The sequence below is a fragment of the Myotis yumanensis genome, unplaced genomic scaffold (assembly GCF_028538775.1).
Source record: "Myotis yumanensis isolate MYYU_CA2020_CCGP unplaced genomic scaffold, mMyoYum1.0.hap1 SCAF_8, whole genome shotgun sequence".
Lineage (NCBI taxonomy): Eukaryota > Metazoa > Chordata > Mammalia > Chiroptera > Vespertilionidae > Myotis > Myotis yumanensis.
In genome coordinates, this window is record NW_027223759.1 from 1,918,301 (window position 1) to 1,934,476 (window position 16,176).

The following is a 16,176-nucleotide window of genomic DNA, read 5'->3' on the forward strand; positions in this document are numbered from 1 at the left end:
GGGCGGAGCTGTTCAGTGGATGCAGAAGAGACAGACCTGGAACTCAAGGAGGGGCGAGCCTGCGGTGTGGTCCCCAATGAAAAGGTTTGCTCTTCTCTGTCAGCGGGGGAACGCTTGTCGGTGGTTTCAGTTCCCGCTCCCAGGAGAAGTCTGCCCCGGGAGCGCTGAAGGAGTTTAGTTCTCGCCAGAGAAGACAAGTACGGGGCTTTTTCTTTTGTTTGCTCTCAGTATTAAAATGAAAAGACATTTTTCACCATGAAAAAGGTGTATCTCTAATAGATATAAAGATCCCAAACCCCTTTCACCTAAAGCCAATTCCCTAAGTGCATGATGACTGAAGACCACGCCTGCTTTTCATTTTCTCGCGTGTAAAGTCACACGTGTGTCTTGTACCGAACAACCAGCACGCTGGCGTGTCTCCTGGACACACGACGGTGGTCACTGGTCCCTTTTCCGCCCAGTGAAGTCGCCTCGACAGGCTGTGTCCACGCCTCTGTGTCCACCGACACCGTGGGCGGCTTCCCGGGCCTTTTGGAAGTCGGGTCCTTCTTAGGACAGCGTTTCGATACAGCGAGAACTTTCCGTTACTTGGCTGTGCTCTGGTGGTTTGGCAGCAGATCAGAGGTTGGTTTTCCACCATTTGGTACTAATTATCTCGGAACAATCTGATTTCCATTTATTGCATTCACATGGCAGTGCTGTCTGTATTTATATCAGAAAAGGGGTTTATTCTGCCCTCCTGGCCTCGCGGCCGCCTCCGGAGGGTTGCTTCATTATGAGATGTGGGCACAGCAAGTGACATCAAATCCCTCCTCTTGATTCTCGTGTCTGGGTGCTTACATTGTACATTTCTGGCTCGAGGAGCTTTTAACCAAATCAGGCTCTTGCCAGGAAGTTAAGTGAACAGAGTTGTAGTCCCAAGACCCACTGGGCGTTCTGTTGCTGAGGAACATGATGTCTTCCTCCCACGAGACCCAGTGAGACCGGCAAACCTGCCTTCGCGTGGTCGGCTGCGTGGCCCCTGACTGAGCTGGGCAGGACGATTGCGGCCTGAAGAGTGGATTCGCTGCGAGTAAACAGTTTATCTTCCTCTGGCGTTTTCTCGGCGACGAGTGAAGTGGAGATGGGCAAGGGCAGACGGAGCAAACGCTCCGTTACACAACGAGCCCACTGGGAATCTTTAAACAAAGGCATCCGTTTTAAACATGAGCGTTGACTCAGGAACACCTGGTGCCCACAGAACACGCTGACCAGTCCACAGCTTCACTTTCATGACTTCACTTCCAAACGACGATCTGGAGAAGTAAACCCTTGTCTCACGGGAAGAAAAAATACTCCATTCCGGTCCCGACCATGAGCACCTGATTGTCACTGATCTCTCCTTGTTTCAGTTTCCTCTCTGAGAGAGTGGACATGGTAGCCATTCGATCTGCAGAATTCTTGTAAGAACATATAAGATGATAATAGGTCTTATAACGAAGAAACCAATATAAACAAATTGTGGATCGAGAAAGTTGAAAAAATACATCCATGATGCTGTAAGTTCTAAATTCTAGAAGTTGTTACTTTAAAAAGTGATGTAACCCGGCCAGCATGGCTCAGTGGTTGACCAGGAGGTCATAGTTCGATTCCAGGTCAGGACACAGGCCCAAGTTGTGGGCTCCATCCCCAGTGTGGTGCGTGCAGGAGGCAGCTGATCAGTGATTCTCTCTCATCATTGACGATTCTCTCTCTCTCTCTCTCCCTCTCCCTTCTCTGAAATCAATAACAATATTTTTTAAAAATAAAAAAATTAAATATAAATAAATAAAAAGTGATATTGAAAATGTGCCCTAACAGTGGACTTTAAAAGCATGAATTAGCATGGCAGGATAGAACGTATTGCTGGAACCTTTTTACATTACCATTATATTTCCCATCTTTAGTCTTATTTAACCATTTTTAATGAGAAATTTTTAATTTAGACCTTCATATTAATAAATATAAGTAATTTACTTTTTAAATTTAATTCTAAGTAGAATATTGAACCTCTATTTTAATAATTTTGATAAATCATATTTTAACCTTACAGTTGTTTTACATTTTTTAAAGGGTCTTGGAAGGTTGATGGCACCAAAATAACAGCATAAAGTAAAATGTTGGGGTCATGCTCATATTTCTATAGACATCACCACAGAAATGTTCAGTCTTTCATTCAGTGTTTTTATGAAATGCATACAGCGTTTACTTCTGGGCATCAAAGCTCCACACCTTTTATGTAGGCACAGCTCAAAGCTGAAATGGTCCCCCAAGCATGTCCCCCAAGCACGTCCCCCACGCATGTCCCAGCCCCCACCTCCTGGAGAAGGAGCCTCAGGCGCCCAGGAGCAGGGATCTCAGACGCGGGCGCTCACTCGTGTCCAATAGCTTCTGCGCAATGACCAGCTGTATGCGGCACAGAACTCACCTCAGCAGCGAAATAACTGGGAGCCCGGGCATCGCCCCGGGACGAGGCCAAATCAGTGGGTCCAGGATTTAAGGACGGTCACAACAGGAACATCAGCTCTACTAACCTCCTCTACTCAGATATTCCTTTCAACATTAGTAACATTTCCCCAGTCGCCTGTCCTTCCCGCATGCTGTAATTTTCCAAACAAGTTTCCGTGTGCACTTTCCTCCTTGTCCCTCCGTCTTCTCCTGAGAGCCTCGCTCTGTCCTTCCTTCCAGCTGCTGCTCACAGTGTCTGCCCACGGGCTTCAGAGCTGTGCGTCCCCGCTCTGGCGCTCGAGTGAGGACGCGCCCCCCTGTGTAAACCTTCCTCCCATCCCCGCCACCCCTGCGCGCGCCGCCGCCTCCAGGCTGTCGCTGGGGATGACACCGCCACCTCCTAAGTGTGGCCTTCCCCGGCCCGTCAGCGAGAGCCGCACCCCGAGACCGCATGTAATTTTCTACACGGAAACTTCTCTTTACTTCCCGCTGATCTTTAATTCTGCCAGCCGTGCTGTGAGAGGCAGTGGGAACGCGGGTGTGTCTTGAACAGTGGGATCTGGGCCTTGGTCTGCCGTGTTCGCCTCCTTTGGTCGCCTGACGTCAGAGAGCTCCAGGCGGAGGGTGTGGGTGGTGCACAAACCCCCAGAGAGATGAGGGGACGGGGACCTCAAGGGACCCTTCGATGCAGCAGATGGGACAGGAGGTCATCGGTGACGTTGGCGGGAGCAGTTTCGGTCGAGTTCATGCCTAAACGGCAGGGACTAGCTTGAAAGGCGTCGAGGGTTGAATGGAGTCAAGTTGGGGCAGGAGAGGTAGAGCCTTCCTCAGGGAGCAGAGCCTGGAAGGGAAGAGAAAGGATGAGAGCGGAAAAGAGAGGGACAGAGCGAGACGCCTTTGGTTCTGTTTTGACTGCAGTTGAGATGTGAGTTCTTGATACTCTGAGGAAGGTGAGAGGCGGACGCCAGGGCGGGGGTTAGCAGAGCAGCGTTCCGGAGGAGGCCGGTGTGGGGGTGAGGCTGCCTGAGGCTTTGGATAGTGTTTATGTTAAAGGAAAGGGTGGTAATGGGGGAGCTGACAGCGATTTTCCTGCTTGGAAACATGCACCTGCAATCCTGCTAACGGCAGGTCTGTCATCTCCACACATAAGCAGCCGTATTAGTGTTCATTGTTTTCGCCGTCTGTGACTCAGAAAAATAAATGCATTCTGCGAGCTGTCCCTTTAATATGAACTACTCGAAGCATTCTCTGTCTACGTTCTCAGAGGAAAAGGAAAAATTTCCTCACCATCCCTCTCCAATGTGGGACTTCTCTCTTTCCTTTCTATGGATTGTGTGTGTGCGCGCGCGCACGCATGTGTGTGTGTGCGTGTGTGTGCGTGTGTGTGCGTGTGTGCATTTTCCCCTGAATGACGAAGTGATGATTATTTCATTCTGTCATTATGCCCTGGCCCAGACTGGCTCAGATAGCAATGATCTTGGTGGTGTATTCGGTGATTATTAACTTAAACCACAAGGTAGGGTTTTATTATAAAAAACTTGGTGAAATCTTACTCAGCAGAAAAGGCACTGCAATGTGTCTAAGAGTTGGCTGTCACTGTGGTTATAAATATAAATTAAAACACACCCTTAAGAACTGTGAAACTTGTTATCATTGCATTTATGTGGTTATATCTAAGAAGGTACATCACTTATGTTCAATTATTTTTGTATAAAACTTATAATTTTGTGCAAGATCTGTTACTGAAATCATGTTTTCTGTAGTTTCTAGCATGTTCAGTCTCTGATACAAATGGCAGTTATTCCTGGATGCACAGAAAATCCAGCGCATGCTCCGTATCTCCCAAGAACAGTATCGTCACTAGGTTTACCCTCATCTTTGAGGACATTTGCAGAAATTTTCTCTTGCTCTCTTGCCCATGAGCATTTAGCATAGCTGTTTGGACCATATGAATTGCCAATATGTCATTGTTTTTGGTTCACGGAATTTGTTGTCCATACGTTCTGCATGTCTATGAAGTCGTTGGCATGGCAGTGTGTCCACATGGACTCACTTACCTTCTCTCACCGCAGGCCGGCAGCGTGTCGCCTCAGTCGCCCTCCACGGACATCTTCGACATGGTTCCCTTTTCCCCCACCTCCCACCCGCCGGCCGTGCCCACGCCCAACGGCACGCAGCCGCCCCCAGTGCCGGGCAGAGCTGCCGCGATCAGTAAGTTCCGACACAGGTCACTGTGCCTGCTGCGCTTGTGTACATTGTGATGGCCGACGGATACTTTATGTGAAATTAGGTATCTTAACAAGCTCATTAACATTTTTTATAACATTTTTGTTACTGATTTCAGAGAAGAAGGGAGAGATAGAAACGTCAGTGATGAGAGAGAGAGAATCATAGATCGGCTGCCTCCTGCAGGCCCCACACTGGGGATCGAGCCCGAAACCGGGGCCTGTGCCCTGACCGGGAATCCAACTGTGACCTCCTGGTTCATAGGTCAAAGCTCAGCCACTGAGCCACACAGGCCGGGCTCATTAAATTTTTTAATTACCAAAGTGTTATGTTTCCATGTGCATACAGTATTATGTTTATAAAGTACACATGTGTCACATTCATAGTTCAGAGTATACTACTAAAGACATGACTTACACGTAAAATTGTATGAAAATGACACTTTGGTGTAGGGTTACTTACATTATAATACAAAGCATTGACTTATATTTTTATTGGGTTATATTGGGGCTGTATTTTTAATGTTTTAATGATTAAAAACAACTCTGCTGGGAATTTTCATGATTTTGACACGTCTCATGGAGCTCAGTGTGAATTTTGGGATAAGCTTAGTGGGAGAAATACATAAGTCTATGCATTCCATGATTCATTTATTACTCCTATAGAAGCGTTCTTTCTTTGACATCTGAAATGTTCGAAAGGCGTTGCTTTTCTGATTCACCTTCTGAATCTAGAAGGAACGTGAAAGTCTCTTTTGATGAATTGGAAAGCAGCCGACAGACGCTCACTGTTAATTATCTTGAATGTGTGACCTGCGCCCTGTCACAGAAACCGAAAGAATGGTTCTCACGGGCCGTGATCAGGCACCGGCACCGTGTCCAAAGGGAACCCGAAGGAAAGAGAACTTACAGAGTCTGCTCTCCTGCACCCTCTCTGCATCACAGGAACACGTTTCAGTGTGACTCTGAAGTGTTAGCGTGAGGCTCACAGCACGGCAGGGCCCTGGTTGGTGTGTGTCCCTTTGTGAAACGTAACGTCTATTCCCATGTGAGGCGGTCATTGACGTTAGAAGATGAACGTAAATGCGAAGGAATAGCATCGGGGACTTTAAAAATCTGTTGATGGGAGTGTTCAATACTTTACCTAATTTGAAATGTATACACCAATTCCTCTGGATATATTTTGTGACAGTACACACATCATCGTGTTCTTAGAAAAGGCTGCCAATATCCTGATACTGTCCTGGGCTGTTTTTTGTCCTTGTACGTGTCCGACACTCTTCCTTTACCGCTGCTTCGTAACTGGTGGGAGGCCTCTCACTCTTCACAGTGTCTTTATTTGGGTGATAAATGATATGTCCCTCTTAAGTTTATACAATCCTTACCAGAACCAGGGACTGCTAAGCATTTGTCATTTATTAACTGATTTCATATATGAATCTGACGCCCAAAGTTATAACTGGAGAAGCAAGAATAATGGGAAGGAAGGAGCGATGTTCAGGATACAAGCAGCTTAGGTAGTATTTCTTACACAGCCTTGACTTCAGAGTGTGGTTACAGTTTCCTGAAAATGAAAGTCTTACTACATTATAACTTCCCAGGCCCATTGATAACTTGAAATTCCTTTATAGGCTGTTAGGATTTTATTTGAATTGATTCAGAGGAAAGAAATTTCTTAACCATTAAAAAATTTCTTTTTCAACTAAATAATAGGTCATAGCCTTATCAATCACAGCCATCGATTTTAACTTGGATACTTCTTTGTGATTAAGAAAAAGTATACTTTAAAATATATGTACAGAGAGCTTTTTGACGCTGGGATGATACTGGGATCAAGGGTTTTCTAGGAAGGTGACATGATTTCATACCACATGAGATGCGATCCCTTAAATTTTTTCTGAGATTCATACGTGAACTCTGAGTAAAACTGCCTCCTGGCCTCGTCAGTCCTGCGCGTTGCTTCACAACCAGGTCCGTGAATGGAATGGGGACGTCTCGGTGAGGAGCACATTTATTTTAATAACATGTAGGTATTGTAGTGCATTCATTATCAAGTGTTCAGTGGATTTGATATTAGGAAGCGCTAGTTAAAGACTCATCCTAAAGTGAGTCCGTGCTTCTGGTTGGTATTTAACAAGCCTGAGCTTGGGAAAGCCCAGCGCACAGGGTGAGCGGCTCGCTTGTCATGTGGGATTTCTTTGCGCGATCGGCCTCTGTGTTCATACACCACGTCTTGTCTTCTGTCCAGAACGAGACCTGTTCGGAGCAGAGCCCTTCGACCCGTTCAGCTGTGCGGCAGGCGACTTCCCTCCAGACATTCAATCAAAACTGGATGAAATGCAGGTGACTACCCGGCAGACTGGCCCAGGCCTGGGGTTCTCTCTTTAGTATGTGATTCTATAGACCCTCCAACAGATTGGCCCATTCATGGATTTTTCTTTTTAATATGTGATCCTCTATACCCACATTATCCTTTCCTTGAGTTATTATCACTATGAAAACTTACTTAAAGCAATTACTTTACAATAATAATATGCATTTAGTCCTATAAACACTCCTGCAGATGCTAAGGATGAGGTTTGGTTTGGTTCTTAATGGTGCAACTTGCAATGGCAATGAAATGGTTCATGTTCTTGTGCAAAATTGCATGGATTCTAATGGCTCATTATTTTGAAATCCAAGAATTAAAAGGTCATTACACTGGATTGATCAGATTCTATCTCAGTCTTAACAATTATGAATTTCAAAATTGTGAATGGGTGGCTGAAGGAAAGCCTTTGTCAGGCTCACGCCAGCCTCTCCTGAAAGAGGCATTGAGGGCAGCGCGTGACTCTGGGCTCTCGGTGAAAAGCAGAAGCCCAGCCCCCAGCTTTTTAGGAATGTAGTGCAGTTGGGTTTTGTTCTTTCTCTCCCTTTTATTTTCCAGTTTTGAGCTGCTCTGGACGTTTGAAGATACTGGTTTTAAGAGCTCTATAGAATGGGCCATGATTAATCCATGCTCTTATAAACACTAAGTTCTTCTGTTTCATGTTCTCTTCATAATTTGGTGAAGTTATTATATGCTAGTTTTTATCAAAGACATATCCTTGAAGCTCTCAGACAAATATTAATTCAAAAATCATAATTAAATAAAAAAAATTACAACACCTAATAAAATCCAAGTTAAGAACTTTGATATGACAGGATGAATGATGTTATTTAGCTGAAACTGAAATCACCAGTATCAAACCTTCTGTTCGTCTCAGTGTCCCCATCTCTGCTATATTCCAAATACTGTGAAACTTTCACCCAAATAGTGCACGCTAATTTGTCAGGAACGCTTTATTTCTGCCACATGGAATCCATTGCTATGCTTTTGTGAGGACGAATACACCAATGGGCGCTGATGTGATAGTATTTGTTCTCAAGTTTATACAAATCATAAAGATTTCTTATCAATGCTTTTTAGATTTTCACAAAATTGAAAATTTTTCCATACATTTTTGAAGATAAGCCTACAACTTGAGATCTTTGTAGGCACTCAGTGTTGAGAGACACTGTATTGGAATGGCTTCATGATGTGTTAGACAAAGAATGTTAAGCTGTGGTATTTTTTGCTGTTACTTTCGTTTTTGCCACATCTAATATTTTCTTAATGTCTTCTTCATTCTTTTCTGCTTTCATGGTGGGTAGCGCCAGAGATGGTTGGTATATTATTTTCATAATAATTTTAAACAGCTTGCAACTTTTTAAAGCTAAAACTGTAACATTTGCATGCTTTGTTTAAGAAATATTCAAACAGCAGTTTCATATGGATGTATCTGATTATTAATTGTGTTTCAAGGGATCTTACAACCCATATTTTAAAGTATTTTTCTCAATGACATAGTCACTATTGTGTGTCCATATCATTGCTTGCCTATGTCTTTGAGTCCAGGAATAACTTGCAAGGTCACTTCAATTAAAGTAAAATAACATTTTCATCTAAAGTCTATGATGATTCTATTATTTATTTTGTTAGCTTAATTAATCAAATGCACAGTTAGCTACTATTTTTATCTTTGCATAGAATGTAAACATTTATACAGTGTAATAGGCGTCATAAACCATCATATTGAGTTAATAAGCCTACTGAAATATTTGGTTTCCCTTTTTTATTGACAGAGAAAGGTCACAGAAACATCTCATACATGTACAATTTAGTAAAAAATGTTAAGCCATATTTCATTATAAATTGCTAGAAAGTTAGATATTTATTTGAAATCAATAATTCAGGTTTTTCATTTGACATAATTTAAACTTCTGGTACATGACGTCAGCAGGGAAATCAGTATAAAATAGTATGGTCAGCCCAGAAGTACACCTTGTAAGTTATAATAATACCTGGCAAGTCAGTGAACGGTGAAAGAATTGTGCATTAAGTGATGTGAAGTTGACTGGTTAATAACTTGGAGGATCAATGTACCAGTACAGTAGACACAGCAAATATTCAAATACATTTCATAAGCAGTAGACAGATGTAAATGTTTGAAATATGAATATCAGACTTTTTATTTGGAGAGAAATTTTTATAAGGGCATATTTTGTATAAACATATAGTCTTTTACAAAAGAACTTCCATAGTTCTCTTAAAATTTCTGTTTAATAATATAACTATGTCAAATATACGTAAAGTACATAGACAAATGATTAAGAAACTAAACAATCAACAGATGAATTTTAAAAAAATAACAGTAGTTCACAAAAGAAAACCAAGTGGCTGGTATACATGTAGACATGTTCAGTCTAATCAGAGAAAACATGCAAATTAAGTAAAGAACTATCATCTAGCAAATTATAAGTATTAGTTTCTTACTAATAATCACACTCGTGCAAGTGACGGAGCAAGCGCTAACTCACTGCGGACCGGCGTCAGTCCCCGCGTGCCTTTGGGAGTGCTCTGCTACTAATACTCATGTTGTATTTTTCACCAAGTTAATACAGTCTGTTCTGAGGAGAAAATAATTATAAGTGTGAAGATTATGGAAAATAATTCAGTACATCTTAGAAATGGTAAAATACGGGAAACAGTTCAATCCTGTTAAAAAACAATAGGCTGATGCGACATAGTCATTAAATTAGTGTAATGGGGACTCCGTAAAGAAAGCTTGTTCTGCTCGTGGGTGTCAAGATCTGCCTGGGGTGTACACCTACGTGAAAATTTGACAAGCCGACATTCTGACATTGAATTATTTCTTAGTCGCTCAAAGCCTAAAGATTTCAACTTTTGTTCATAGTCTCTTCGATGTACTGATTTTATTTATTTTTGCCAGGTGCTCTCCCACTTTAATGCTTTTTCTCTGCTTTACAGGAGGGGTTCAAAATGGGACTGACTCTGGAAGGCACGGTATTTTGTCTGGACCCCGTGGACAGCAAGTGCTGATGTCAAGAGGAGAGTGCCTGGTTCATGTTAAACTTGTTTGATCTGCACATACTTCTGTGATTACTTTACGACAGGTCTTATCCATGTGCCAATATATTTTTTAATATCTTCACTTTCTGAAAATTATTTCCGTAAAATTTCCTCATGCCTTCACTATTGATCTGTAACATTTTATTTTAAAGACAACTCACTGTATTCTTTTGTGTTCCTGTCTGTTTCTGTTGTAAAAGAATTTCTACTCAAAGGACAAATAATCCAAATATTTCTCTTGTGTTTGAGTTCTACAGCGTTCGCACCTTGAAATCTGTGTCCAAACTCCAGGCTGCTAGTTCAGTGCTGATTTCCCAAAAGCCATACCTTAATGAAACCTTTGAAAGTCCTAAAGAGATATACCAATGCCAAACTGAATACTATATCCAAACTAATAAACATGATACCAGATGTCATTTTATGTATGAAGCGCTGTTTCCTATCATTGAGAAGATGTAAACTTTGAATATAATGCCACCAGGTCATTTTTGGTAGGTGAAATAACAAACATATAAATGCCTATTATAATTAAACCAAATGTATGTAGAGTATTGGTAGATGCAAGGTAATAATGTTAGCCATTATCATCAGTTATACTCTAAATATTTCATTTCATAAACAAATATTGTGGGAAACTGTAAAATTTCCTTTTTAGCAAACACTTACAGTTTAAGTTCTAATGAGATAAGTTACGTTACTAAACATATAGACATCCTTCGATCTCATGTTTCCTGAAAAAGCATTTGGAATGTTTGCTGTCTATAGCTGCACTGTCTGTTACCGTATTTATTTTACCAAATATATTTTTGTCTCAAAATATTGTGATGTCTCATTAGTTTTGATACTATACAATCTATAGAAACTCCTCTTCATGAATCACCAATATTATTTAGCAAATTTAATGTTTTGTTGTTGACATTAGAATCTCTTTTTTTTTTTTTTTTTTTTCACAAAAATCAAGTTGCTGCTCAGTTTATCTTTAACTTGAATAATAATTGTTACTCAGTGCAACCAAAATTTACGGTTAAAACTTACCATTTGGTTCATCACGATGTGAGAACAGCGAATGAGGCTACATTGCTGGGAGACCTCCAAAACAGATTCTCCTTCTCTTTTACTCTCAGAAATTTTCTTCAAATGCTAAAGGTACATTTTCACTAGGAAAAGAAATCGAACAGCTTATGCAATATTCTATTTGTATGTATCTCCATAAGGTTCTATGATATATGTAAGCCTTCTTGGTTGTTTTCTGGTGTCTGTTAGGTTGTACCTTAATTAGAAGGTAGTATATGTTTCATAAAGAAAAGTCTTTATAATTTTGTTTGTCATATAGTATTTTGGAATTTGTATAATGAGGACGTTTAGAAGCCATATCAATGGCTTTTTTTAACAGATAGAACTTGTATTTTTATTGTACTTTAAAAAGCTTTATGTAATAGGAATATATTTAGTGGCCATTTATTATCAATGGTAACATAATAAAATACTTAAGATGGTATTTGCACATTTAAGATACATTACTTTACCAGTTTTTAATGGTAATCAGGTAATCAATTCTGCTACTGGCATGATTAAACAGTCCACAATTGGTCATTGATTATGAAAATTTGTTTCACCAGTGCATTTTTATGGAGATCCCGTTGAAAATTGTATTTCTATGTAAACTCAATGATATGTTTGATTTTACTGAGAATAAATGATTTTAATTAAACTGTATAACTTGATCATTAATAATCCCTAATTAAGACACATTTTGAAGTTAATTTCATGCTGGATTTTTCTGGTCACAGGTTGGAGACAAGAGAGACAGGGTTTAACTTCATTTCTTAGAGCCCACACACATTGCTAGCCATCTGAGCAAATATTCAGTTGTAAAAGCAAAGAATTTGATCCTGCTGGTGAGAGAGGTCACAGTGAGACACGAGCCTGAGCTGTTGGTTTGGTTTGGGTTCTTTGTCTCAAGAAGCAGACAAATGAATTCACGGACAAAGGAGGAGTAAGCAAAGGGAAATGAAGTTTATTACAGCGAAAGTTAGCAAAGCTCTCAGCAGGCTAAGGGGTCCCGAATAGGGTTCCCACAGAAGCTGACTAGTCTAGGGGTTTGTATTTCCTGCTCTTGCCTCCTATTGGCTCTTTCAAAAATAACACCAGCCAATCTCCTTTTGCCTTCATCTTCCCTCTTAGTTCCCACTCTCAGGTCAGGGGATGACTGGTCCATTCAGTCTATCTTGCTCACATCCTGGCCATTTGGCTCATTCCCTCCTAATTTACCATGTTCCCTCCCCAGGCCCTTACCCTAAACTACCTGATCCCATTTGACTCCTCATGCCCCCCCTCCCCCCAAAGCAGTAACCTAACTGCCATAAGGGATTTGGGATGATGATCACTCTGGCTGCTTCCTGCTGAGTGGGGGGCAGGGGGCGTTGTGAGGAGCCAATAAGCAGGGTTCTGCCAGGAGAGGACGATCTGGAGGGCCACAGAAAGTCAGGTTACCCATGTGGGGGGTCCATTTCCGTAACCATTTGTAGTTTGAAGGATTCTAGGTGAGAATGCACAAATTTGGCTAAGCTGTTAAAAATGCAGGGTCCAAAAATTAGGAAGAGCACTTCAGAGATCAGGCGGCCTGGAAGGGTGAGAGCCCAGGTATGCTAGGCAGCCAGGGAGAGAGAGAGAGAGAGACCACCCAGTGTCTGGGCCCATTGGTTGTACTTATACGCCATTCTGCTTGTTCATAAAATTTCCTTATGTTTGTCTCCATGTGGCCGGGATTATTGACATACGTGCAGCAAGTATTGTTGATCACTGCACAGACTCCTGGTTCTGCCAAGCGGTAATCAAGGGCTACACGATGAACCAAGTCCACACGGGCTAAGGAGTCCAAGGAACTAGAGTCCTGCTCTGGCTGCTGCCTTGGCAGCGGGGTCAGCTAGTGTATTTCCTTTCATGACCTAATCAGCTCCTCTGGTGACCTTAGCAATGTGAGGGGAGCTCCCTCTGAGGGGAGGTGTGCTGAGGACAGGAGCTGACCAATCTCCTTATGGTATTTATTAGGGAATCTAATGGGGGTCAAGAAGTGTCCTTACCCCCTGGCTGGTGGGGCTCATGGTTGAGCATGCACTTATGAACCAGGAGGTCATGGTTCAATTCCCAATCAGGGCACACGCCCAGCTTGCAGGCTTGATCCCAAACATTGGTGATACTCTCTCATCATCGATGTTTCTATCTCTGCCTCTCCCTCTCTGAAATCAATAAAAAATATTTTTTAAAAAGAAAAAGAAATATCTTTCCTTCCAGATGGCCTCAGGGATCTGGAGAACTCAGAAAGCATATTTAGAGTCAGTGTATATATTTACTCTCCGGCCGCCCCAACTCCAGTGCTCCCACAAGGGTGATCAGCTCAGCTGGCTGAGCGATAGCGCCAGCAGGGAGGGGAGCGTGTGCAGAGCAGGGACCACAGTGTAACCAGGCCTATGCACGCCATGTTTCAAGAAGGAGCACCCACACCTGAGCGAGGTCATATCAGGACATTCTAGGAAATTCTCCATTAAATCTCTTCTAGTGTCATAGGTTTGCAGGACTACCCATGAACGGTCATGATATGTTATTTCTTTTCCTTCAGGAAGGAACGTGACTAGAGAACAAAGCGGCAAGTTTTTATTTGGACTATAACCCTAACCCTAACTCCATATGCTAACCCTAACTCCTAACCCGAAACCTAACCCTAATCCTAATTACGAACCCGAACATACTTCCTAACACTAATCCTAACCCTAAGCCTATTCTTAATTCTAAGCCTAGCCCTAACCTTAACCCTAACCTTAACCCTATCCTTAACCATAATTCCTAAACCTAACCCTAATCCTAATTCCTAACACTAAACCTAACCCCTAACCATAACTCCTAACCTTAATCATAACAATAACCCTGACTTCTAACCATAATTCCTAACCCTAACCCTAACCCTAACCCTAACCCTAACTCCTAAACCTAACCCTAGCTCCTAACCCTAACACTAATTTCTAACCCTAATGCCTAACCCTAACCCAAATTCCTAACCCTAATTCCTAACACTAACCCTAACACTAACTCCTAACCCAATCATAACAATAACCATAATTCCTAACCCTAACTCCGAAATCCTAATCCTAACTTTGCCTTAGCCATAATTTTAACACAAGCCCTAACACTGACCCTAACCTAAAAGCTGACCCTACCCATAACCCTAAAGCTAACACTAATCCGACCTAACCCTAGCACCAACCCTATCCGTAACCATAATTCTTTTTTTTTAAAAAAAAATATATATATTTTATTGATTTTTTACAGAGAGGAAGGGAGAGAGACAGAGAGTCAGAAACATCGATGAGAGAGAAACATCGATCAGCCACCTCCTGCACATCTCCCACCGGGGATGTGCCCACAAACCAAGGTATATGCCCTTGACCGGAATCGAACCCGGGACCCCTCAGTCTGCAGGCTGACGCTCTATCCACTGAGCCAAACCAGTCAGTGCTATAATTCCTAACTCGAGCCATAATTCCTAACTCTAACTCTAACCATAATTCCTAACTCCTAATTCCTAACCCTAACACTAGCCCTAGACTTAACTGTAACCCTCGTCCTAGCCCTAACCCTAGCACTAGCCCTAACCCAAGCCCTAACCCTAAACCTAAACCTAGACCTAACCCTAACCTCAGCCCTAACCCTAAACCTAACACTAGACCTAACCCTAACTCTAACCCTAACTCTAACCCTAGCCCTAGCCCTAAACCTAGCCCTAACCCTAGCCCTACCCCTAACCCTAACCTCAGCCCTAACCCTAGCCCTAACCCTAACCTCAGCCCTAACCCTAAACCTAACCCTAGCCCTAACCCTAACCCTAGCCCTAGCCCTAACCCTAGCCCTAACCCTAACCCTAACCCTAGCCCTAACCCTAACCCTAACCCTAGCCCTAACCCTAACCCTAACCTCAGCCCTAACCCTAAACCTAACCCTAGCCCTAACCCTAACCCTAACCCTAGCCCTAACCCTAGCCCTAACCCTAACCCTAACCCTAGCCCTAACCCTAACTCTAACTCTATTAGTAGTGTTCTCTAACAGTTGTCCTGATATTTGAGAAGATGGCTATCTGAAAGCCATAAGCTTCCTTTGGAGGATAGTGATATTATGGGGAGTAAGTGCCGTCTGGTCCTTTCCTAAGGTCACCTTGGTGGCCCTGGAACCAGCAATACCACAGTAGCCACCGCCCACAAACAGGCGGGCCAGCCCTTGGCCACGATGTCCAGTTCTTCACTCAGATATCCCACAGGCTGTTGGCTTGGGTCAGTACTCCTAGGCTCCCCCCCACCCCCCCACCCCCTTCAGTTAGATGTAGTTTGAGTCTCGGGGGGAGACTCAATGCTGGGGCTGGTTAAACACACACTTGGACTCAGGCTCCCATTCAATAAATCGGCCTTCATTCATTTGAGTCTCTTTCACTAGTAGGTATAAAGGTCTGGCTATTTCTACAGAATCCCATTATCCCCAGGAATCTTCTTAATTGTTTGAGTGTCTGAGAGGGTGGGAAGGAAGAGATGGGTCTGATCCTGTCCTCTCCCAATACCCTGGTGCCTTTGGTCAGGTTTAGCCCTAACACTTTATGAAGGTCTTGCAGAGCTGGGCCATGGTCCTCTCTCCGCCTGTGTGCCTCCTGTGAGATTTCCTGGGTGGGGGCACAGAGGAGAGGTCATCTACCTACTGTAGCATCCTAGCCTGTGAGTAAACTGATTCAAATCCTGCACTAATCCCGGACCAAGCAAGGGGGGGGTGGGTGGCGGTGTTGTCCCTACACCCCTGGGCTAGAACAGTCCAAGTTAGTGGGATGGCTGGTCAGAGGGATCCTCAAATGCAAAGAGCTACCGTGAGTTCCGGTCAAGGGGAATGCAGCAAAAAGCATCCTTGAGGTCCAATACCGTAAACCATTCAGAGTCCTGAGGGATTTGAGACAGCCCAGGGTATGGATTAGGAACTACGGGGTGTCAGGGTGCCACCGCCTCAGTTATTAGGCAGAGATCC

The 16,176-nt window shown here is 43.0% G+C and overlaps 1 protein-coding gene across 3 annotated transcripts in view; it reads left to right on the forward strand.

Annotated features, from left to right (window-relative positions):
• The window catches only part of GULP1 (GULP PTB domain containing engulfment adaptor 1), a 147,408-nt gene extending 136,339 nt beyond the window's left edge, over positions 1 to 11,069 (forward strand). For all 3 annotated transcript variants that reach the window (XM_070421662.1, XM_070421664.1, XM_070421663.1), the window contains 3 exons: positions 4,539 to 4,677; positions 6,940 to 7,034; positions 10,021 to 11,069. In XM_070421662.1, the coding sequence (XP_070277763.1) occupies positions 4,539 to 4,677; positions 6,940 to 7,034; positions 10,021 to 10,092 (306 nt within the window). In that variant the 3' untranslated portion in view covers positions 10,093 to 11,069. The remainder of the gene's footprint in view (positions 1 to 4,538; positions 4,678 to 6,939; positions 7,035 to 10,020) is intronic.
• The last annotated feature ends 5,107 nt before the right edge of the window (positions 11,070 to 16,176 follow it).